This window comes from Oncorhynchus mykiss, chromosome 7, assembly GCF_057628025.1.
Source record: "Oncorhynchus mykiss isolate SJ-2025 chromosome 7, ASM5762802v1, whole genome shotgun sequence".
NCBI classification, from domain to species: Eukaryota; Metazoa; Chordata; class Actinopteri; order Salmoniformes; family Salmonidae; genus Oncorhynchus; species Oncorhynchus mykiss.
Genome location: NC_143028.1, coordinates 69,575,930 through 69,600,541, shown reverse-complemented (window position 1 = coordinate 69,600,541; position 24,612 = coordinate 69,575,930). Strand labels below are relative to the sequence as shown.

At 43.4% G+C, this 24,612-nt stretch overlaps 1 protein-coding gene across 3 annotated transcripts in view; it reads right to left on the bottom strand.

Annotated features, from left to right (window-relative positions):
* The window catches only part of LOC110528484 (pleckstrin homology domain-containing family G member 4B), a 71,673-nt gene that overhangs the window by 19,502 nt on the left and 27,559 nt on the right, over window positions 1-24,612 (bottom strand). For 2 of the 3 annotated variants that reach the window (XM_021610585.3, XM_021610586.3), the window contains exons 6-14: window positions 22,239-22,332; window positions 16,457-16,543; window positions 16,051-16,167; window positions 15,449-15,547; window positions 15,222-15,370; window positions 14,824-14,962; window positions 12,071-12,193; window positions 3,016-3,213; window positions 1,551-2,563 (exon numbers count right to left, since the gene is read on the bottom strand). In XM_021610585.3, coding sequence (XP_021466260.2) covers window positions 1,551-2,563; window positions 3,016-3,213; window positions 12,071-12,193; window positions 14,824-14,962; window positions 15,222-15,370; window positions 15,449-15,547; window positions 16,051-16,167; window positions 16,457-16,543; window positions 22,239-22,332 — 2,019 coding nt within the window. The remainder of the gene's footprint in view (window positions 1-1,550; window positions 2,564-3,015; window positions 3,214-12,070; window positions 12,194-14,823; window positions 14,963-15,221; window positions 15,371-15,448; window positions 15,548-16,050; window positions 16,168-16,456; window positions 16,544-22,238; window positions 22,333-24,612) is intronic. The other variant, XR_016497428.1, reaches the window with a different exon arrangement.

The following is a 24,612-nucleotide window of genomic DNA, read 5'->3' as shown; positions in this document are numbered from 1 at the left end:
TACTTAGGTGTCTAGTTAGACTGTAAACTCTCCTTCCAGACCCATATCAAACATCTCCAATCCAAAGTTAAATTTAGAATTGGCTTCCTATTTCGCAACAAAGCATCCTTCACTCATGCTGCCAAACATACCCTTGTAAAACTGACCATCCTACCAATCCTCGACTTTGGCGATGTCATTTACAAAATAGCCTCCAATACCCTACTCAACAAATTGGATGCAGTCTATCACAGTGCAATCCGTTTTGTCACCAAAGCCCCATAAACTACCCACCATTGCGACCTGTACGCTCTCGTTGGCTGGCCCTCGCTTCATACTCGTCGCCAAACCCACTGGCTCCATGTCATCTACAAGACCCTGCTAGGTAAAGTCCCCCCTTATCTCAGCTCGCTGGTCACCATTGCATCTCCCACCTGTAGCACACGCTCCAGCAGGTATATCTCTCTAGTCACCCCCAAAACCAATTATTTCTTTGGCCGCCTCTCCTTCCAGTTCTCTGCTGCCAATGACTGGAACGAACTACAAAAATCTCTGAAACTGGAAACACTTATCTCCCTCACTAGCTTTAAGCACCAACTGTCAGAGCAGCTCACAGATTACTGCACCTGTACATAGCCCACCTATAATTTAGCCCAAACAACTACCTCTTTCCCTACTGTATTTAATTTATTTATTTATTTTGCTCCTTTGCACCCCATTATTTTTATTTCTACTTTGCACATTCTCCCATTGCAAATCTACCATTCCAGTGTTTTACTTGCTATATTGTATTTACTTTGCCACCATGGCCTTTTTTGCCTTTACCTCCCTTATCTCACCTCATTTGCTCACATCGTATATAGACTTGTTTATACTGTATTATTGACTGTATGTTTGTTTTACTCCATGTGTAACTCTGTGTCGTTGTATGTGTCGAACTGCTTTGCTTTATCTTGGCCAGGTCGCAATTGTAAATGAGAACTTGTTCTCAACTTGCCTACCTGGTTAAATAAAGGTGAAATAAAAAAAATAAAATAAAATTGTCCCCCAGCAAATTTAGCCTACATTTAGGCTATTGTTAAAATGTGTATGTCACACTATGTTGAGGTACAAATCGGAGTGTAATGCTTGTATGGATGTCAAACCGAATACATGTCCAATACATGTTCATGTCCACATTACCAATCAACTGCATTACAGTTAAAAATGACTTTGACAAACACCTCTGATTTCTCTATGCTAGCTATGCTACCAGATTATACGAACGGGAGTTAGCATTTAGCAGTCACTTCTTCTAAACCTGAAAAGGGACTGCTTCTAAATGTTATGCAGCAAAAATAGCCAAATACACCCAAATCAGACTTTAGTAACCACACTGTGGGCCTGTTACAATAAATCCGTCATGATGGATTTTAAGAGCGCAAGAGCAGATTTGTTGGACGTGCGCCAAGCCGGTATCCTTCTTCTATCCCCCGCTGCGTTGCATTGACCTCTGTACCGCATCTATGCTGAGTATTTCTGGGAAAACATTTTTCTGATAGCTGTTGAGAAGGAGGAGGTGCATCACTCACAGGACATTGCTGCGATTTTCTTCAGCTTGTGTGTCGGCTAATGACGAGGCTTCTTGTGTCTTGTCACCACTAGGGTCAGTCAAGGACACTGAAGACACCTGTATGGGGTCAACACCTTCCTTATCCCCATTTGACTTACAGCAGGAGTGGCCAGAGCAGAAACTTCCATTACGGGAGATATCATAAGGGTTTTCAGGTGACTGCAGTGCCACTACTACGTGCCGGCTATGGGAGTGTCTTGCCAATAAGGGGGGAGAGCCACACTCTGAGGACAGGAGAGAGCTCATACAGGAACCCTCACTCAGTGATCGCCCCAAGGCACTGTGTTTCCATGGAAACGCCTCACACTTGCCAATCGGATCCCCACTCTTGAGGTCCGCCTCGCTGTGGCGCCTCCCTGGGCTACCTCCTCCATCTTGAGGCACCACTGGCATCAGTTTCCCCTCTTTGCCTGGGGATTTAGGTGACTGGTACACTTCTTTGGCTCCTTTGCCCCCTTTCGAGTCTGCTTTGAAAGGGAGGTTAAAACATGTGATGTGAGCGCTGTCCCTAGTATTGCTTTCTCTGCTCTCCATCTGGTCCTGGGAGGCCCTCCCCGAGTTATCGGCCAACCCTGAAGGGGAAGTTGAGGCCGGAGCGACGGAGCAAGTGGCCCCCTCCTCCTTCTCCTCTTCGCTCTCCTTTCCCGCTTCTAGCACCCTGCTCTTCACTTGAGCTCCGCCAGCTGTGGGCTGCTGGTCTTTGTCGGCTGCTCCTCCCCGCCGTTGCAATCTCTCCCCCAGCCGCTGGCTGACTTCTTGGCACTGGATCCAGGCTGCATTCCACAGCCTCATCCCCCCAGAGCCCCTCGCACTGTAGGCTTTGGCTTTCACAGTCTGGAAGTGTCGAGCAGAGAAGCAGTCACCCAATCTCTCCTTGTAGGTCTTGAGTGTACTTAGATTGGCTTTGGCAGGGTAACACCCTGTCTCTACCTGCTCAAGATATTGCCTGCATTCCTTGGCTAGGGAAGCAACCTACAGGAAACAATACAGAGAGCAGATTTATTAGTGTCATAGTGTTATTTCAGAAGTGTTAGAAGTTAAGTGTTTTTGTTGTGTGTGACTTGGATGAGAAGTTGGGGTTCAGAAAAGATTGATGGGAGGGATTGATTACTGGCTAGGGGTTAAAGAGGGGGAATGTCCATAAATGCATTTATCCGTCCTTCCTTCAGTTAATACATGATATGATTTACAACATAGAAACATGGTGGTAGTGATGGTAAAAGTAATATCGTGGGAGAAATGACGCAGAGTTAGAATCAATTCCATTTTGATTCCTGTCAGTCCTCCATCAAAGTGTAATACATATACTGTAGCTGACTGAAATTTAAGTGGACTTGATCCAGAATTAAGGCTGAAAGGAAGCAATAAAAGAGTAAAAAGAGAAAGAAGAGGTTTTGAAAGAACCAGGGTATTGCTCGACTAACCTGTTCACAGAAGCGATAGACATACACCATGTTGTCAAGCTCGGTGTGCCTTTTCTCCGCTCGTAACAGAAAGTCGGCCATATACGATTTGAAAGTGTTCATCACGGTACGAAAAACCTCCATCTCAGTGTTAGAGTTGTTGGGACCCAGAATCTTCTCAACCTCCATCATCAGTGTCAAGGTCTGCTGTTTTTTCTCCTATGATGAATAACAAAGATTTAAATTCATTCCTACAACTCCTGCTTTTCCTCCCCATCTGCACATTACGTAAGATCTGATAAGCGCAATTCATTGTGATAAATAGGTTTTTCATTATTTATTCTGAGGAAATATGCTCCAACTGTGTTTTTCTTGCAGCTGTGGTGTAAGAGGAAATAAATTATGAAATGGATATCTCAAAATAAACCAGTCAAAGAAACATACATCTATGAAAAATGAGATGGAATTTATTGACCTGGCCCATTTGGATGTATTGAATGTAGTTTTTCCTCTCTTCAGAGTCAAATCTTAACTTGAGATAAGGCCTACATACAGTTGAAGTCGGAAGTTAATATATACTTAGGTTGGAGTCATTAAAACTCTACTTTGTGCATGACACAAGTAATCTTTCCAACAATTGTTTACAGACAGATTATTCCACTTAAAATTCACTGTATCACAATTCCAGTGGGTCAGAAGTTTACATACACTAAGTTGACTGTGCCTTTAAACAGCTTGGGAAATTCCAGAAAATGATGTCATGCTTTAGAAGCTTCTGATAGGCCAATTGACATCATTTGAGTCAATTTTTCACGTCTTCCACCATAGTCGTTCCTCTCCTTGTTCGGGCTGCGTTCAGCGGTCGGCGTCACCGGTCTTCTAGCCATCCATAATCCACTTTTCATTTTCCATTTGTTTTGTCTTGTTTTCCTACACATCTGGTTCTCATTTCCCTCATTAAGTGTTGTGTATTTAACCCTCTGTTCCCCCCATGTCTTTGTGTGGAATTGTTTGTTGTAAGTGCTTGTGCACATGATTACTGGTGCGCGTTGGGTTGTGTGCCATATTGGTTATTCCTTTATGCTGTTGGGTTTTTGTATTAAACTGCTCCGGCTATTACCTAGTTCTGCTCTCCTGCGTCTGACTTCCCTGCCACCAGTTCCGCACCCCTTACAGAATTCCAGACCTCACCATGGAGTCAGCAGGAGCAGGTACCCCGGTTATAGGAGTCGAGGAACGCGTCAGAGAACACGCGGCGATGCTACAACATCTCGGAGTCGCGATGGACCGCATCGTCCAGACCATGGACCGCTGGGAAAGAGAGGGAGTCCCTCCAGTGCCCCCACCAGCACAACAGGGTTTCCACTACTCGTCCCTCCTGTACCAGGTCCCAGTGGGATGCGTCTCGCCCTTCCCGGGGAGTATGATGGGACGGTGCCACGGTGCCAGTGGTTCCTGCTACAGCTGGACCTATACCTGGGCACCGTTTAACCGGCTCCCTCGGGAAGGGAGAGGGTGTCCTCCCTCGTCCCGTGCCTCTCAGGGAGAGCTATGGCGTGGGCTAATGCCTTGTGGGGAGAAGGAGATGCGGCGTTGGACGACTTCACGGAGTTCACCCGTCGCTTCAGGGCAGTCTTCGACCACCCGCCCAAGGGTAGAGCGGCAGGTGAACGTCTTTTCCACCTGAGGCAGGGGACGAGGAGTGCCCAGGAGTTCGCCCTGGAATTTCGGACCCTGGCTGCAGGATCGGGATGGAACGACAGGTCCCTTATCGACCACTACCTCTGCAGCCTGCGCGAGGATGTCTGTCGGGAGTTGGACTGCAGGGATACCACCCTCACCTTCAACCAGCTGGTGGACCTGTCCATTCGGTTGGATAACCTGCTGGTCACCCGCGGACGTCCAGAGAGGGCTCTGTCGATTCCCTCTCCCAGCACCACCGTTCCGGTGCCTATTTGAGGTGCTGCGCTAAGGGAAGCCTGAGGAGGGGCTTTCACGTGTACCATCTGTGACCGCAGAGGTCACACTGCTGGTCGGTGCTGGGTTCGTTCCTATAGGGGTCGAGGCAGCAGGCAGGGCACTCTGGCGTCGCCCCAAGTGAGCCTGCACCACTCTCATCCAGAGCCCTCTGTTGTACACCTGTTTGTGCATGTTTACTTTCCTGAGTTTTCCCCGCATTCCCAGCATAAGGCGCTCGTCGATTCAGGTGCGGCTGGGAATTTTATCAACAGAGCATTCACCCATAGGTTAGGGATCCCTACTGTTCCAGTGGTTATGCCTTTCCCAGTTCACGCTCTGGACAGTCGACCATTAGGGTCCGAGGTAATTAGGGAAGCTACCATCCCCCTGGGCATGGTGACACAGGGGGTCATGAGGAGAGAATCAGTCTCTTCCTCTTTGACTCTCCTGCGTTTCCCGTGGTACTAGGCCTTCCCTGGTTAGCTCGTGGCCCTTCTGTTGCCATGACCCCACTATTTCATGGCAACAGAGGGCTCTCCCGGGGTGGTCGCGAGAGTACTCAGGGAGGTGTTTAGGGGTTTCCGTTGGTGCTACTAAGGTGGAAAGTCCAAACCAGGTCTCCACCGTGCGCATCCCCCCAGAATATGCCGATTTGACTCTCGCCTTCTCCAAAAAGAAGGTGACTCAATTATCACCCCATCGACGGGGGGATTGTGCGATAAATCTCCTGGTAGACGCTGAACTTCCCAGGAGTCACGTGTATCCCCTGTCACAGGCGGAGACGGCGGGTAGGTAAACATATGTCTCCGATATGCTTCCGACGGTTCCGGCACGCTCATGTTCACCTTCAGCACGCCGTGCTGCGCCAGAAAGCCAGAGCAGACCGTCAACGCAGTGAGGCCCCGGTGTTTGCACCGGGGGACCGGGTCTGGCTCTCGACCCTCCACCTGCCCCTCCACCTGCCCTGCCGGAAGCTGGGTCCGCGGTTTGTGGGTCCATTTAAAGTCCAGAGGAGACTGAACGAGGTGAGTTACAGGTTACAGCTTCCCCCCGATTACCGTATTAACCCCTCGTTCCATGTGTCTCTCCTCAGGCCGGTGGTGGCTGGCCCTTCTATGACACTTCTATGCTGCGGGAGTTCCACCAAACGCCTGAAGGTACCATGTTCATCAGTACAAACAATAGTACGCAAGTATAAACACCATGGGACCACGCAGCCGTCATACTACTCAGGAAGGAGATGTGTTCTGTCTCCTAGATATTAATGTATTTCGGTGCGAAAAGTGCAAATCAATCCCAGAACAACAGCAAAGGACCTTGTGAAGATGCTGGAGGAAACACGTACAAAGGTATCTACAGTGGGGAGAACAAGAATTTGATAACCTGCAAAATCGGCAGTGTTTCCTACTTACAAAGCATGTAGAGGTCTGTAATTTTTATCATAGGTAAACTTCAACTCTGAGAGACGGAATCTAAAACAAAAATCCAGAAAATCACATTGTATGATTTCTAAGTAATTAATGTGCATTTTATTGCATGACATAAGTATTTGATCACCTACCTACCAACCAGTAAGAATTCCGGCTCTCTCAGACCTGTTAGTTTTTCTGTTAGTTTTTCATTACCTGTATTAACTGCACCTGTTTGAACTCGTTACCTGTATAAAAGACACCTGTCCACACACTCAATCAAACAGACTCCAACCTCTCCACAATGGCCAAGACTAGAGAGCTGTGTAAGGACATCAGGGATACATTTGTAGACCTGCACAAGGCTGGGATGGGCTACAGGACAATAGGCAAGCAGCTTGGTGAGAAGGCAACAACTGTTGGCGCAATTATTAGAAAATGGAAGAAGTTCAAGATGACGGACAATCACCCTCGGTCTGGGGCTCCATGCAAGATCTCACCTCGTGGGGCATCAATGATCATGAGGAAGGTGAGGGATCAGCCCAGAACTACACGGCAGGACCTGGTCAATGACCTGAAGAGAGCAGGGACCACAGTCTCAAAGAAAACCATTAGTAACACACTACTCTGTCATGGATTAAAATCCTGCAGCGCACACAAGGTCCCCCTGCTCAAGCCAGCGCATGTCCACGCCCGACTGAAGTTTGCCAATGACCATCTGTATGATCCAGAGGAGGAATGGGAGAAGGTCATGTGTTCTGATGAGACAAAAATAGAGCCATTTGGTCTAAACTCCACTCGCAGTGTTTGGAGGAAGAAGAAGGATGAGTACAACCCCAAGAACATCATCCCAACCGTAAAGCATGGAGGTGGAAAGATCATTCTTTGGGGATGCTTTTCTGCAAAGGGGACAGGACGACTGCACCGTATTGAGGGGAGGATGGATGGGGCCATGTATATCGAGATCTTGGCCAACAACCTCCTTCCCTCAGTAAGAGCACTGAAGATGGGTCATGGCTGGGTCTTCCAGCATGACAACGACCCGAAACACACAGCCAGGGCAACTAAGGAGTGGCTCCTTATTAAGAAGCATCTCAAGGTCCTGAAGTCGCCTAGCCAGTCTCCAGACCTGAAACCAATAGAAAATCTTTGGAGGGAGCTAAAAGTCTGTATTGCCCAAAGACAGCCCCGAAACCTGAAGGATCTGGAGAAGGTCTGCATGGAGGAGTGGGCCAAAATCCCTGCTGCAGTGTGTGCAAACCTGGTCAAGAACTACAGGAAATGTATGATCTCTGTAATTGCAAACAAAGGTTTCTGTACCAAATATTAAGTTCTGCTTTTCTGATGATTCAAATACTTATGTCATGCAATAAAATGCAAATGAATTACTTAAAAAAACATACAATGTGATTTTCTGGATTTTTGTTTTAGATTCTGTCTCTCACAGTTGAAGTGTACATTTGATAAAAAATGACAGACCTCTACATAATTTGTAAGTAGGAACACCTGCAAAATCGTCAGTGTATCAAATACTTGTTCTCCCCACTGTATTTCCACATTAAAACGAGTCCTATATCGACATAACCTGAAAGGCCGCTCAGCAAGGAAGAAGCCACTGCTCTAAAACCGCCAAAAGAAATACGGACTAAATAGTCCGGGTAGCCATTTGATTACCTTAATGACAACAAAGTCAAGGTATTGGAGTGGCCATCACAAAGCCTTGACCTCAATCCTATAGAAAATTTGTGGGCAGAACTGAAAAAGCGTGTGTGAGCAAGGAGGCCTATAAACCTGACTCAGTTACACCAGCTCTGTCAGGACGAATGGGCCAAAATTCACCCAACTTATTGAGGGAAGCTTGTGAAAGGCTACCCGAAACGTTTGACCCAAGTAAAACAATTTAAAGGCAATGCTACAAAATACTAATTGAGTGTATGTAAACCTCTGACAAACTGGGAACATGATGAAATAATTCAATGCTGAAGTAAATCATTTTTCTTGTAATGACCGTTGTTGGTGGAAGAAGGTGAGGACCAATGCGCAACGTGGTAAGCGTCCATAATTTTTAATAAATAAATTGAACACTGAACAAAAACAACAAAGTCAACGAACGAAACCGAAACAGTTCTGTCTGGTGCAGAATACAAACACTCAACAGAAAATAATCACCCACAACTCAAGGGTGAAAACAGGCTGCCTAAGTATGGTTCTCAATCAGGGACAACGATTGACAGCTGCCTCTGAGAACCATACCAGGCCAAACACAGAAATACCAAATCGTAGAAAAACGAACATAGACAACCCACCCAACTCACACCCTGACCATAGTAAAACAAAGAACTAAGGTCAGAACGTGACAGTACCCCCCCCCCCCCCCAAAGGTGCGGACTCCGGCCGCAAAACCTGAACCTATAGGGGGGATCTGGCTGGGTGTCTGTCCGCGGTGGCAGCTCTGGCGCGGGACGTGGACCCCACTCCAACATAGTCTTTCTCCGCCTCTTAACCCGCCTCCGTGACGCCTTTCGAGCGGCGACCCTCGCCGCCGACCTCGGACTGCAACAGGTCCCGAATGGACAGGAGATTCCGGCAGCTCCGGAGTGAAGGGCAATTCCGGTAGCACCGGAGTAATGGATGGCTCTGGCAGCTCCTGACTGACAGGCGGCTCTGGCAGCTCCTGACTGACCGGCGGCTCTGGCAGCTCCTGACTGGCGGGCGGCTCCGGCAGCTCAGGACTGGCGGGCGGCTCCGGCAGCTCAGGACAGACGGGCGGCTCCGGCAGCTCAGGACAGACGGGCGGCTCCGGCAGCTCAGGACAGACGGGAGACTCTGGCAGCTCAGGACAGACGGGAGACTCTGTAGGGAGGAGAAGGAGAGACAGCCTGGTGCGGGGGGCTGCCACCGGAGGCCTGGTGCATGGAGGAGGCACCGGATAGACCGGACCGAGGAGGCGCACTGGAGGTCTCGAGCAACCGAGCCTGCACAATCCTACCTGGCTGGATACTCCCCGTAGCCAGGCCAGTGCGGCGAGGTGGAATAGACCGCACTGGGCTATGCTGGCGAACCGGGGACTCCATGCGTAGGGCTGGTGCTATGTACCCCGGCCCAAGGAGACGCACTGGAGACCAGATGCGCTGAGCCGGCTTCATGGCACCTGGCTCGATGCCCACTCTAGCCCGGCCGATACGAGGTGCTGCGATGTAACGCACAGGGCTATGCCTGCGCACTTGGGACACCGTGCTCCTCACGGCATAACACGGTGCCTGCACGGTCCACCTCTCTCCACGGTAAGCATGGGGAGTTGGCGCAGGTTTCCTACCTGACTTAGCCACACTCCCCATGTGCCTCCCCCCAATACATTTTTGGGGCTGCCTCTCGGGCTTCCTTGATCGCCGTGCCAATTCCATTCGCCGGTATCCCTCCTCGCACTGTTACAAAAACAGCAAAGTGAACGAACGAAACCGAAACAGTTCTGTCTGGTGCAGAATTGAAACACTCAACAGAAAATAATCACCCACAACTCAAGAGTGAAAACAGGCTGCCTAAGTATGGTTCTCAATCAAGGACAACGATTGACAGCTGCCTCTGATTGAGATCCATACCAGGCCAAACACAGAAATACCAAATCATAGAAAAACGAACATAGACAACCCACCCAACTCACGCCCTGACCATACTAAAACAAAGACATAACAAAATAACTAAGGTCAGAACATGACATTTCTCTACTATTATTCTGACATTTCTCATTCTTAAAATAAAGTGGTGAACCTAACTGACCTAAGACAGGGCATTTTTACTAGGATTAAATGTCAAGAATTGTGAAAAACTGAGTTTAAATGTATTTGGCTAAGGTGTATGTAAACTTCCGACTAGTAAAACTGTTTCTATATAAACCAGACCTTTGTGAATAGCCTCCACTAAGGACAACAGGGGGTCTGCAGAGAAATGTGAATCACATCTATAGATCTCAACTAAGGAATCAGCCCTTAAAGGCCTTAAAGGCCCACTCTGTGAGTTTTACAAACATTTTCGATCATTGACTTGAATATACAGTGCCTTGCGAAAGTATTCGGCCCCCTTGAACTTTGCGACCTTTTGACACATTTCAGGCTTCAAACATAAAGATATAAAACTGTATTTATTTGTGGAGAATCAACAACAAGTGGGACACAATCATGAAGTGGAACGACATTTATTGGATATTTCAAACTTTTTTAACAAATCAAAAACTTAAAAATTGGGCGTGCAAAATTATTCAGCCCCTTTACTTTCAGTGCAGCAAACTCTCTCCAGAAGTTCAGTGAGGATCTCTGAATGATCCAATGTTGACCTAAATGACTAATGATGATAAATACAATCCACCTGTGTGTAATCAAGTCTCCGTATAAATGCACCTGCACTGTGATAGTCTCAGAGGTCCGTCAAAAGCGCAGAGAGCATCATGAAGAACAAGGAACACACCAGGCAGGTCCGAGATACTGTTGTGAAGAAGTTTAAAGCCGGATTTGGATACAAAAAGATTTCCCAAGCTTTAAACATCCCAAGGAGCACTGTGCAAGCGATAATATTGAAATGGAAGGAGTATCAGATCACTGCAAATCTACCAAGACCTGGCCGTCCCTCTAAACTTTCAGCTCATACAAGGAGAAGACTGATCAGAGATGCAGCCAAGAGGCCCATGATCACTCTGGATGAACTGCAGAGATCTACAGCTGAGGTGGGAGACTCTGTCCATAGGACAACAATCAGTCGTATATTGCACAAATCTGGCCTTTATGGAAGAGTGGCAAGAAGAAAGCCATTTCTTAAAGATATCCATAAAAAGTGTCGTTTAAAGTTTGCCACAAGCCACCTGGGAGACACACCAAACATGTGGAATAAGGTGCTCTGGTCAGATGAAACCAAAATTGAACTTTTTGGCAACAATGCAAAACGTTATGTTTGGCGTAAAAGCAACACAGCTGAACACACCATCCCCACTGTCAAACATGGTGGTGGCAGCATCATGGTTTGGGCCTGCTTTTCTTCAGCAGGGACAGGGAAGATGGTTAAAATTGATGGGAAGATGGATGGAGCCAAATACAGGACCATTCTGGAAGAAAACCTGATGGAGTCTGCAAAAGACCTGAGACTGGTACGGAGATTTGTCTTCCAACAAGACAATGATCCAAAACATAAAGCAAAATCTACAATGGAATGGTTCAAAAATAAACATATCCAGGTGTTAGAATGGCCAAGTCAAAGTCCAGACCTGAATCCAATCGAGAATCTGTGGAAAGAACTGAAAACTGCTGTTCACAAATGCTCTCCATCCAACCTCACTGAGCTCGAGCTGTTTTGCAAGGAGGAATGGGAAAAAAATTCAGTCTCTCGATGTGCAAAACTGATAGAGACATACCCCAAGTGACTTACAGCTGTAATCGCAGCAAAAGGTGGCGCTACAAAGTATTAACTTAAGGGGGCTGAATAATTTTGCACGCCCAATTTTTCCGTTTTTGATTTATTAAAAAAGTTTGAAATATCCAATAAATGTCGTTCCACTTCATGATTGTGTCCCACTTGTTGTTGATTCTTCACAAAAAAATACAGTTTTATATCTTTATGTTTGAAGCCTGAAATGTGGCAAAAGGTCGCAAAGTTCAAGGGGGTCGAATACTTTCGCAAGGCACTGTACCTTTATTAACAGTCTAACCCCAACCCAGCTGTACCTTGGCCTGAGTGAGGAAGGAGCCAAAGTGCTGAAGGGCTTTGCTCACACTCTCCAGGGTGTCCTCTGTTGAGTTGGAAACCTTTAGCTGTTGCTCTCCTTCTGTATTAAACCACATCTTGGCCTATGAAGTACACATTCAGATAGAAAAATATATATCATAAGGCATACTAATCAGACCTACGTGAATAGAGTATTAGTTTTCTTTCAATCATTTTAGGTGCCCTTGATTTAACCTCTAAGGGATTGGTTTCCCTAAACTGGGAAGGTTGTTGCTAATGTGACTAGAATGACGTTGTAAGTAACAGCCAACTTTCCAGGACATAGACATGTCTTATATTGGCAGATAGCATACATGTTAATCTAACTGCCTTGTCCAATTTACAGTAGCTATTACATTGAAAAAATGCCATGCTATTGTTTGAGGAGAGTCGTTCAAAACTCTAACGCAGTTGTTAAGTCAACACATCCATCAGTGCTGCTGTGAACAGCATTACTAGACATGCCAAACGGAAGATGTATAAAAAAATCTATATATAATTGATGCATTTCAATGTTTGAGTTGCTTTTATCATGGCAACTGGTTTGACACATTCACCTCTGAAGGTAAATAATGTACTTACATTCAGTAATCTTTGTTTGGTCATCCTGAGGGTCCCAGAGATAACAGGGAGCATAGTTGTGTTTGATAAAAATCTATTTTTATTTTCAAATGTAGGAACTGGGTTCTTCAGTTTGAACCCCTGCTGTCTTTGGCTCCACACCCACCCCACCCGACCATCTAGATGTGTGAAGGTTAGTGCATTTTCTGTAGGGAAGCTAATTATCCAACATGTATGACATTCCTTACAGTGTCTAAACTTACAAAAATGCTATGGTAATAAAAAAGGTATGTTCTCTGTAGTTATGTACTTGAAAATGTATAAATTGACCAATCCGGCTCATTTGGACAAACTCCTGGCAGACTTGATACAATATATATAGTGTAGTAATGTATGCTTCACTGAAACAATCTGAAACTTGGCACACACACTGCTGCTGTCTGGTGGCCATCCTCTAAATTCTCTTGCATTTCAAAGATGATGGAATCTAATGTGTTATATTCTCCTACATTAATTTCACATTTCCACAAACTTCAAAGTGTTTCCTTTCAAATGGTATCAAGAATATCCTGGCTTCAGGTCCTGAGCTATAGGCAGTTAGATTTGGGTATGTCATTTTAGGCAAACATTTTTTTAAAAGGGTACGATCCTTAAAAACAGGCAGGCGTAGTTTCCTATTCTAAGTGACAAATAAGAACGTCTGTTGTACACAATATACAGTGCCTTCAGTAAGTATTCATACCCCTTGACTTATTCCACATCTTGTTGTGTTACAGCGTGAATTCAAAATGGATGAAAAATATATATAATCTCACCAATCCACACACAATACCCCATAATGACAAAGTGAAAACATGTTTTTAGACATTTTTATAGATCTATTGAAAATAAAATACAAAAATCTATCTATTGAAAATAAAATACAGAAATGTACATAAGTATTCACACCCCTGAGTCAATACTTTGTAGAAGCACCTGTGGCAGCGATTAACAGCTGGATTGTGCAACATTTGCCAATTATTCTTCAAGCTCTGTCAAATTGCATGTTTTGGAATATTTTAATTCTGTACAGGCTTCCTTCTTTTTACTCTATTAATTAGGTTACTATTGTGGAGTAACTACAATGTTGAGGGACCTTACAGATAATTGCATGTGTGGGGTACAGAGATGAGGTAGTCATTCATGAATCATGTTAAACACTATTATAAGCTCCTCTTTTCAGTTCGCCGCAGCTAGCGACTGGAACTGACTGCTGTGGCTGCTTCGTGTGATGTATTGTTGTCTCTACCTGCTTGCCTTTGTGCTGTTGTCTGTGCCAATAATGTTCGTACCATGTTTTGTTCTGCTACCATGTTGTGCTGCTGCCATGATGTGCTGCTGCCATGTTGTGTTGCTACCATGTTGTTGTTATGTGGTGTTGTTACCATGTTTTTATTTGTATTTTATTTAAACCTTAATTTAACTAGGCAAGTCAGTTAAGAACAAACTCGTATTTACAATGACGGTCTATCAAAAGGCAAAAGGCCTCCTTCGGGACGAGGGCTGGGATTAAAAATACATGAACAAAATATATAAGAAAAAAAATCACATCATGACAAGAGAGAAACCACAACACGGCATAAAGAGAGACCTAAGACAATAACATAGCATAGCAGCAACACATGACAACACAGCATGGTAGCAACACAAGACAACACAGCATGGTAGCAACACAACATATACTGTGTTGTCATGTGTTGCTGCCATGTGTTTTGTCCCCACAGAAGGCCTTTTGCCTTTTGGTAGGACATCATTGTAAATAAGAACCTCGTTAAATGAAGGTTAAATAAAATACATGTCAATATGCAAATTGTTACTCCTGAAATTATTTAGGCTTGTCATAACAAAGGGGTTTGAATACTTATTGACTCAAGACATTTCAGCTTTTCATTTTTAACTAATTTGTAAAAATATAAAAAAACATAATTCCACTTTGACATTATGGGGTATTATGTGTAGGCAGGTGACAGAAAAATCTCTATTTAGTCCATTTTGAAATCAAGCCTATTACACAAAATAATGTAGAAGAAGTCAAGGGAAGGGGTGTGAACACTTTCTGAAGACACTGTACTTCTATCTGAATGTCCTGTAAAGTTGCAACCTCCTGACCTACCGTGTCGAGATCTGACTCCGCCTCCCTGAGTTTGAGCAGGAAGTCCAGGTGCCGCAGTGACTCGTTGGACCTCATCACCAGCGTATGAACACTCTCCTCCACCTGGTTATACAGGACCGTCACTGACTCCAAAGCGTCACTGTAATAAGAGCTGGACGTTAGCAAACATTCACTCCTGTCCTCACCACTTCACAATGATAGATGGTTTATGGAGTTCTGGCACAAAATGGCTGTCGTGGCATCACCTAGATGGTTGATACCATAGAGATGGATGAATTGTGGTCACTTGCCACATAGCCCGTTTTAGCTTGGGCAGTGTCATGGAGGGCTTTCACAATTGTATGGGTGTTACATATCAGTTATCCACAACAAATCATGAATTTGATGAAGACCAATACCTGTAGTCATCGGACTTGGCAAATCGAAACTCTTCCCTCCTCATTCTGGCCAGGATGGCCCCACCTTCTCTCTGTAAAGTAACCAATCGGATGTCCTGCAGTACCTCTTTCATTGAGGTCTTCTGATCTTGAATAGATAGCTGGACGTCCTGAACAAAAAACAACAACAACCTAAAGCTAAAAAAAAAGAATGTTTTATTTAAGTTACTTCATGAAACTGTAACTACCTGGGCGGTGTCCATTTTTGGATTGCCATCAATTTTCTTGATTGCTCTATGTAGTATATGGGCTGCCCCTTGCAAGTCCGTCACAAAGGAAATTAGCTTCTGAAACGGATTAAGAAAATAGATTTTAGGATCCAGACTCAAAACAAAGCCAATGCAATAGATTGGGGGGATTTATGCTTTGGAATACCAATGACAACAGCTATGCAAACAAGCCCAAACTCGCCCACTATCCCCAGAAGATCCTTGTTGACTAATCCTGCAACAACAGGAAATTTGAATTATTATGTGGATTATAATTAATGGACATGTAGGGGTTGAAACATTTTCGTAGTCTGAAATTTCTTAGTGGAAATTAAAAAAACTTAAGAGGCCTTTTTAAACCTCAACTACACTGCACGTTTTACATTTCCTGGATTGCAGGACAGTTCTCCTGCAACAGGTTGATCGAAATAAGATCCTACATCTGTCAACAACAATTTAAAATTAATTTGATGACATTTGTATATCCGATTTACTAGAAATCTACTAGAAATCTTGACCATACAAATGATTTAAAGAGGCCATGACATATGTTGAAACCATTTATAAATATTATACTGCACCTGATGAAACTGCAGCCAATCAGTGTGGCTGTAGGGGAAGGTCCCGCCCAAATCAGAGGTCAGCTGTTGTCCCTCCACCAGCTTGTGCAGGGCCTTCAGAGAAGTCACCATGTCCATCTGATTGACAGGAGGCATGTGGGGAGGGGTCAGTCATATTACAGAGAGAGGGCCTGTGGGGAGGGGTCAGTCATATTACAGAGAGAGGGCCTGTGTAGACATGTCTCAATAGTCCAGATTGCAGGATTGAAAATGAGGAAAGGACGTATCCCTCCTATTGCTTTCAGATTAGTGTATATGAAGGAGAGGAGACAAGAGGAGGACCCCCCTTTAGACAAATCCATGGTGTCTTGCAAAACAGAATTATGGGTGTGTGTGCGTGCGCATGTGTGTCTGTATGCCCTCTGACCTGTAGTCCAGGGTGTCTTTCAGGGCGAGGGCTTGATTCTTTATCTACTAGCATCAGCACAATGCGGACTGCATGCAGGGCTTGTTCCTATGGAGACGACCATTAAGGAAACATGTCAGGACAAGACATCATTGCAGATCATCACAATGTACTCAATATGAATATAGGGTCCATTGAAAAATGTTTGCATAGCTTGTTCTTCAGTATAGACGGATTGGTTGTTTAGCAATTTAGCGTCCGGTAACTAGATGACTTCATACTGCATTTAAACATCCAGTAACTAGATACCTCCATGCAGCATTTTAAAGGTCCTGAACAGTCATTATGAAAAGTACTTTTTCTCTCTAAGCTAACTACCAGGAAGTTTGAAAAGACAGGCTGAGCGGGCAGGGAGCTTATATTGACTGCCCCCTCTTTGAAACAACTATTTCAAGTAACTTGGATGCAGTGAGCACTGTCGCAGTAAAGTAATTTCAAGCAAATTTGGTGATACACAATGCAACTCAAACATTGAAATGCATCAATTATACATAGATTTTTTATACATCTTCCGTTTGGCATGTCTAGTAATGCTGTTCACAGCAGCACTGATGGATGTGTTGACTTAACAACTGCGTTAAAGTTTTGAACGACCAATTTGTTCCATGCTGCATGAAGACCAAGCTAGGCAGTAACTAGCTTACACCAGACACAGATGAAAGGGGAAACATATGAGCAATGTTCCCTCTAAGCCGCACAGAAGAAATATCAGGACCAGTGAGAAGCACGAGATTGAACTTCACTCTTTCTAGACTTTTCCCTTTCAGTTAAAACTATCAGCATTTCTCTTTACTGGGACAATTGTGATCGAATGAACGCAATAATAGTCACTTTCAATGCAACATAATAAAACAAACTATTCAAGAGATTTTGTGGTAGGCAGAACACTTCAGAGTAGTATTCTATTGTATTGACACACAGAACGGTGCGGCATAAACAATCAGAGCTGCAGTAGGCTTATGTGCAATTTGACCATTGCCACATATGGATCTGTGCCATTCACTTTGAAATGGACAGCATGAGCGGTCCTGAGTAGATGTACTTGTTTTGAGATCAAAGCGAGAGCTGCATGTAGCCACGTGTGCACATTTTGTTCATACCATTTGCTAGGCACAAAAACCACACTCAAAGAGCTGTATTACGCCATAAACAAACAGGAAAACGCTCATCCAGTCCTAGTGGCCGGGGACTTTAATGCAGGGAACTTAAATCAGTTCTACCTAATTTCTATCAACATGTTAAATGTGCAACCAGAAGGAAAAAATTCCTAGACCATCTTTACTCCACACACAGAGATGCGTACAAAGCTCTCCCTCGCCCTCCATTTGGTAAATCTGACCACAATTCTATTCTCCTGATTCCTGTTTACAAGCAAAAATGAAAGCAGGAAGCACCAGTGACTTGGGCTATAAAAAAGTGGTCAGATGAAGCAGATGATGAACTACAGGACTGTTTTGCTAGCACAGACTGGAATATGTTACGGGATTCTTCCGATGGCATTGAGGAGTACACCACATCAATCACTGGCTTTATCAATAAGTGCATCGATGTCGTCGTCCCCACAGTGACTGTACGTACATACCCCAACCAGGAGCCATAGATTACAGGCAACATTCGCACTGAGCTAAAGGTTAGAGCTGCAGCTTTCACGGAGCGGGACTCTAACCCGGAAACTTATAAGAAATCGGACCGAGCACGCCCCCATTCTCATTGATAGGGCTGTAGTGGAGCAGGTTGAGAGCTCCAAGTTCCTTGGTGTCTACATCACCAACAAACATGGTCCAAGCACACCAAGAAAGTCATTAAGAGGGCACGACAAAACCTATTCCCCCTCAGGAAACTGAAAAGATTTGGCATGGGTCCTCAGATCCTCAAAAGGTTTTACAGCTGCACCATCGAGAGCACCCTGACGGGTTGCATCACTGCCAGGTATGGCAACTGCTCGGTCTCCGACCGCAATGCACTACAGAGGGTTGTGCGTACGGCCCAGTACATCACCGTGGTCAAGCTTCCTGCTATCCAGAATCTCTATACCAGGCGGTGTCAGAGGAAGGCCCTAAAAATTGTCAAAGACTCCAGCCACCCTAGTTATAGACTGTTCTCTCTGCTTCTACACAGTACGCGGTACCGGAGCACCAAGTCTAGGTCCAAGAGCCACCCCCCCTCTGGAAAGCTGCTGCTACTCTCTGTTATTATCTATGCATAGTCACTTTAATAACTCTACCTACATGTACATATTACGTCAATTACCTCAACACCGTTGTCCCCGCACATTGACTCTGTACCGGTACGTCCTGTTTATAGCCCCACTATTGTTATATACTGCTGCTCTTTAATCATTTGTTATTATTATCTCTTACCATATTTGAGGTATTTTCTTAAAACTGCATTGCTGGTTAAGGGCTTGTAAGTTAGCATTTCACTGTTGTTTTCGGTGCATGTGACAAATACAATTTGATTTGATTTGATTTAGTTGGCGAGTTATTAGCCCAGCTATAGATCATTTATAGTCATCAATTGGGGAATGATTCCTTCCTACGAGAGCACCACAAGTGTGCATTTCTATCTTTGAAATGCTAGTCAGGTAAAGAGCTTTTTTTGTCTCAATGGGTCAATTTGAGACAGGCTTGAATAAGCTAAGTAGCCAATAGGCAGAGGGTAGCATAATTTGTCTGATTCTCTGTAATAATGGTATGGGAATAATAATGCATTTTATTTTGCAAAGTGGTTCCTTTCTCAAACAACACAACAACATTTTCAGTCACCTCCTTGTCTGAAGGACAAGTGGATAAACAGGTTAAAGTCAAACCCTACATATTTTTTTCCCAGAAGTCTCATGAAATGTAGGCCTACATTGAACAACACACATTGGCTGCTACTGTAGGCTGAATGATAGAACAGCTATTTCCATGTTAAAATGTTATGCAATGCATTTTCTCCACTGCTTTGATGGTAGGCCACACTGGTAGGTCTACATAATGATCAAATAGCCACAGATTCTACTTGACCACTGTTAAAACTGTAACTTAAAGCGGTTACAGCATCAGTATTCACAGGAAACAAGTTGCACAGATTTTTCACAATGTTCAAGTTTGCACTCAGCATATCTGAAATTAGCTCAGTGCCCCAAAACATGTGAGGGAACATTGCATATACGTATCTTTGCCATAGATGAATAGGGTAAGCTTTTAATTATATTTGTGACCGACCGGCTCAAATTGGTACTACTGGAGAGACCATCTTTGTCTACACCCATTCAGCATTGTTCACACCCTCTTAAGCTTTAGCCCCACCCATCTCTTAAAGGGTTGATCCGAGCATTCTGTACTAACAACAGCAGTCAAGCACCCCTGTAAAAACCTATATTAAACACAGAATTCAAAACAGCTATTTATGACAAGTATGTATTTTGTGGTTGTGACCCAGAGACTCTTGACCATTTATTCTGGGACTGTTCTTATGTCAGAAGTTTTGGAGTGAGTTAGAAGATTTTATTATTATAAAATAAACTACTGTTAATGTTCATTTGAAAGACTCTTAATATTATGTTTTATTTTGATCAAAATTATATGGACCCTGATTTAACTTTCATTGTTCATTTGTTTATTTTTCATGGCAGATTCTTTATCCATAAAATGAAGATGTCATCTTCGCATTGTTTAAAAGACAGAATTTAAATATTGTTTTGTAATGATCAGTAAGTGTAAAAACAAAAAAGCAATATGTACCATAACACTTTCTAACAAATTGAACAAAATGTATCTCATGTTTGTATATTGTTTGTATTTGTTTTGTTCATAATAATAATAATAATACAAAAACATTTATATAAAAAGTAGTCAGGCAACCAAACTAACTTGCTAGCTACTTCCAGACACAAATGAGAAAACAGCTCACTGAACATTACTCACCCTACCAGAGCTGGTTAGGCTGTTATGTTATCCAGAGCATTGGTGACTGCAAATGTGCTATCAGATTTTCTGTTCGTAAATTCAGAGTGTTTCGCTCTCGGAGCGTTCAAGCGCACACTGGACGCTCTGGCCGAGGAGTAGGGTCGTTCTGACCTCACAACGGCAGTCAAGCACCCAAGCTAACTTGCTAATAGTAGCTTGCTAGCTACTTCCAGACACTTAATGAGAGAACACCCCACTCTGACCATTTTACTCTCCCTAGCAGAGCTGGTTACGCTGTTTTTATGTTATCCAGAGCGCTGGTGACTGTAACTGTGCTGCTTGCAACAATTTAATTACGCTTTTTTTGCCGACGTTTACTGACACCGGCCATATTCAACAGGTGTTGAACATTTGTAAATTCATCAGTTATTCCACACTCTGGCACACTCAGACGAGAGTCTTTTGTTAAGACATGTAGCTAGCTAGGTAAACAATGAACCCTAATCCCAACCCTGCAAGAATCTACAGGTAGCTAACCAACCAGGTTCCATGTTAGCTAGCTAACATTAGGCTATAACTAGTCAAGTAAATGGGTCTGAGATATGAATAATAAGATCCTACAAGTAACGTTAGCTAGCGAGCCAGCCAGCTAACGTTAGTTTGCTAACAGTACACTTTAACTTGAAATGAAACCACTTTCTGTCAAAATTAAAAACGTGTAATATCTGAAAATGTAGCTAGCTAGACTATTTTACCCTTATACATCAATGATGTACGCATCTCCTTTCGGATACTATGGTTGCACTTAGTTTGAGATGTAATCCGGAGACATGTTTTCTCCATCTCCTTAGCTATCATTACTCATATTCCACTGATTTCAAAACTCGGTCCTCCAGAAAGTGGAGACCATACACGTAATGTTAGCTACTGAGCCAGCCAGCTAACGTTAGTTCGCTAACAGGACACTTTAACTTCACATTGGGCTTATGCAGTTTTACTATGCAATACAAAAACAAAAAAAAAGCTGCGCTAGAGAGGATTACCTAGACATACAGACCAGCTCAAATAGACAGAAGCATGCTATATGGCAGACCAATCCAAAATCATCTCTCGGCATGTCCAGCCCACTCATTATCTCAGCCAATCATGGGTAGCGGGAAGGTTTCTCTCACTTTTTCTGTGGCAAAACCAACTAGGCTCTTAATTAAACAATTTTATTTGTATTTACAGATGAAACAAGTTTGTTATTAAGGCACATGAAAGTTCACATGTTCCAGAAGGCATTTCTGCCAAAAAACACATTTTGATTTAAAAGAAAAGTTTACGTTCAAACGGCTCTCCTGTGAAGTAGTGACCCGCAACATACGCCTAGTTTCCTGAAACGAGTCACAAAGGCTGACATCCTACAGTCAAATTTTTGTGCCAGTAGAGTAGCTATCTAGCTATATAAATCACACCCCTCTGCAACCAATAATTCTCTGATGTTGTTCACAAGGCGGTACTTATTTAAATTAGGTAAGCGAATATCATGTTGCCATTGGTGTACCTTAATGACAGTTAAGGTGATGTCACCTTGTCTTCTTTAAAATGAATCCAAGTGTTTGGCATGGGGGAAGGGACCAGTCAAACTTTATCAATATAGAAGCAACTGTCATTTTTCATACTTTGGTCATCATACTTTAATCTGGTTCCCTTCACAAGACTGTTCCTGACCTTTAACACCCTGTAACTAGATACCTCATGGTATGACACCCCACTATCAACTCTTTATCTCAGAATCTAGATCGGCAGATGGATTATAGTTTGACAGTTGACTCTTAATGTGAAGGAATGGCTCTTATTTTCCTAACCTGAACCATCAGTAGGGCTTTGTAGAAGAAGGAGGGAGGAGGTTTCTTCCTGGCATCGATCACCACTGTCATTCCCAGGTCCCGCACCTCTTTTCTAGGAAAATACAGGGAAGTGAGTTGGGGCATGTTAGAAAGTTGTTCACACTATCTTGGCATTCTCTCACTTTACCTGATTGAGATGTCATTTCAGTGGTTTTAGTGGTTTCACCTCTCCTCTCCCTCTGCCCCCCCCCCCCCCCCCCCCTCTCAATTCAAAGGGTCTTTCGCTCAATTCAATTTAAGGGCTTTATTGGCATGGGAAACATATGTTTACATTGCCAAAGAAAGTGAAATAGATAATAAGCAATACAAAAATAAATGTAAACATTACACTTCCAAAAGATTCAAAAGAATACATAGATTTCGAATGTCATATTATGTATATCTACAGTGTTGTAATGATTAGCAAATAGTTAAAGTGTAAAGGGGAAAATAAATAAACATAAATATGGGTTGTATTTATAATGGTGTTTGTTCTTCACTGGCTTCCCTTTTTTGTGGCAACAGGTCACAAATGTTGCTGCTGTGATTGCACACTGGTATTTCACCCAATAGATATGGGAGTTAATCAAAATTTGATTTATTTTCAAATTCGTTGTGGGTCTGTGTAATCTGAGGAAAATCTATCTCTCTAATATGGTCATACATTTGGCAGCAGGTTAGGAAATGCAGCTCAGTTCCCACCTCATATTGTGGGCAGTGTGCACATGGCCTGTCTTCTCTTGAGAGCCAGCTCTGCCTTCAGAGGCCTTTCTCAATAGCAAGGCTATGCTCACTGAGCCTGTACATAATCAAAGATGTCCTTAATTTTGGGTCAGTCACATTGGTCAGGTATTCTGCCACCGTGTACTCTCTGTTTAGGGCCAAATAGCATTCTAGTTTGCTCTGTTTTTTGGGTACATTCTTTCTAATGTTTCAAGTAATTATATTTTTCTTTTCTCATGATTTGGTTGGGTCTAATTTTGTTGCAGTCCTGGGGCATGTTTGTGAACAGAGACCCAGGACCAGCTTGTTTAGGGGGCAAGTTTATCTCCAGGTTTATTTCTCTGTAGCTGATGGTTTTGTTATGGAAGGTTTGGGAATTGCTTCCTTTTAGGTGGTTGAAGAATTGAACGTCTCTTTTCTGGATTTTGATAACTAGCTCTCACACACAGAGAGAGTACCCCCCACTCAAGCCCCCACCACTATGTTCTTTGAAAGCATGCATACCAGACAGTTGGCAGTCATTGTGGTTTGTCAGGATTGCATGCATCATAAAGGTTTAAATGAGGGACATAAAGGCAACAACATTAAAGGGCCTATCTGTTTAACCAGGCAGCCGTCACCTTGAACTTCAAAGTGTGTCCATTATTAAAGCTGTCTAAACAGATTAGATTGTAAAATGTGTATTATGAGGACATTTGGCTTTTGAACAGTCCCAGCTCCAAGACCATGTCAGCTGGGGGTAAAGCTAGAAGATTTAAAAAATAAAATAAAAACATGCACTACTAGCACCGACATTACTGATAGCTTCTTTAATGAGGAAAAATGTACTTACTATGACTGTGATATGTGTTTGTCTCACCTAGCTATAGTTGCTACCATGCTGTCTTGTCATGTGTTGCTGCCTTGCTATCTTGTTGTCTTAGGTCTTTCTTTATGTAGTGTTGTTTTGTTTCTCTTGTCGTGATGTGTGTTTTGTCCTATATTTCTATGTTATTTTTTTTATTTCGTTATTTATTTTATCCCAGCCACCTTCCCCGCAGGAGGTCTTTTGCCTTTTGGTAGGCAGTCATTGTAAATAAGAATTTGTTTTAAGGTTAAATAAATTTAAAATAAATTTAAAAAGCTATCTTACTGTAAGATGAATGCACTGTACGTCACTCTGGATAAGAGCGTCTTATAAATGACACAAATGTAAATGTAGAATCCACAAACCATGTCAGGTCAGTGATTACTTCAAGGAAGGAAGGAAGGAAGGAAAGAAGGAAGGATGCATTAATAGAGTATTCAAATAGGGCTCAAGCACAAGGCCTGTGTATGAGGCATGTACAGTAATGTTTTACTGCCCCCCTTTGGTTAAAAAATATAACCAAAAATCCATGACTGGAACTAGAAAGTGCTGAGAGGGTCACTTAAAATATTTACAAACAATGTAAAATTCTAATTTCCATGTCATTAATTTCATAGGTCATCTCACACAATGTGTTTTCAATGTCTAGTAAAAGGACACAACACATGCATGACTGGATATTATAGTAAGGTAAGGGCAGACCAGACTAGTTGATCACCTACACCCTATACAAATCACATACAGTAAACTCCCTTGAACTATCACCGAAGATGATTAGGGATT